General features: G+C 40.4%; 1 protein-coding gene across 1 annotated transcript in view; it reads left to right on the top strand.

The window, feature by feature from the left end:
- The window catches only part of FSCB (fibrous sheath CABYR binding protein), a 14,295-nt gene extending 13,839 nt beyond the window's left edge, over positions 1-456 (top strand). The window contains 1 exon segment of the mRNA XM_019632260.1: positions 139-456. Within this exon segment, the coding sequence (XP_019487805.1) occupies positions 139-456 (318 nt within the window).
- Positions 457-686: the final 230 nt, after the last annotated feature.

Here is a 686-nt window from a genome sequence, read left to right as displayed (position 1 = left end):
TCTCTACCAGCTGAGGAGGCCTCTGCAGAAGTTCAATATTTACCAGCTGAGGATGCTCCTGAATAAGACGCCCCAGCTGAAGTTCAGTCTCCACCACCTGAAGAACCTACTTTAGTAATGGTCCTTGATGACAAACAGCCTCCACCATCTGAAGAAGCCTGTATTACACAAATCTCGATACAAGACAACCCTGAGGAACTTCAGCCCCCACCATCTAAACAAACACAGTCTCTGGTAGAGGATGTATCTGCTGAATATCAATTTTCCTAGACGACAGACATCCCCGTGGTAAAATTAAAATCGACTTCAGAAAGCGAGCTAACATATGAAGAGCCTTTAGAGCTGGATCCTGTTTCTGAAGATTTGTCTAATATCAAGGAAGAACAGGTTTCTACGATTGAAATAGAGGGTGCCATCCATGTAGAACTAAAATAAGGACCTCTTCCACAGCTGTAGTGAGATCTTAACTAAGCTAGCTATCAGAGGCTAGGAGGTTATGGAATTATATACTTTAGAAAAGGGTAGTCATTGGAAGTAGCTTTGTGAACAGGGAAATGAAAGGAAACCCCAAGACGTGGACTACAGGTTGGAAAGTGAACAATAAAAACGAATGGTTTAAAATTACTTTGTTATGTTCATTCAATCTAGAGTGTATAAAATACCTATTTTGAAATGAAGTAAGTTTA

Source organism: Hipposideros armiger, unplaced genomic scaffold (genome assembly GCF_001890085.2).
Source record: "Hipposideros armiger isolate ML-2016 unplaced genomic scaffold, ASM189008v1 scaffold_1113, whole genome shotgun sequence".
Classification (NCBI taxonomy): Eukaryota; Metazoa; Chordata; class Mammalia; order Chiroptera; family Hipposideridae; genus Hipposideros; species Hipposideros armiger.
The sequence above is the reverse complement of the archived record's forward strand: the minus strand, read 5'-3'. Positions and strand labels throughout refer to the sequence as shown.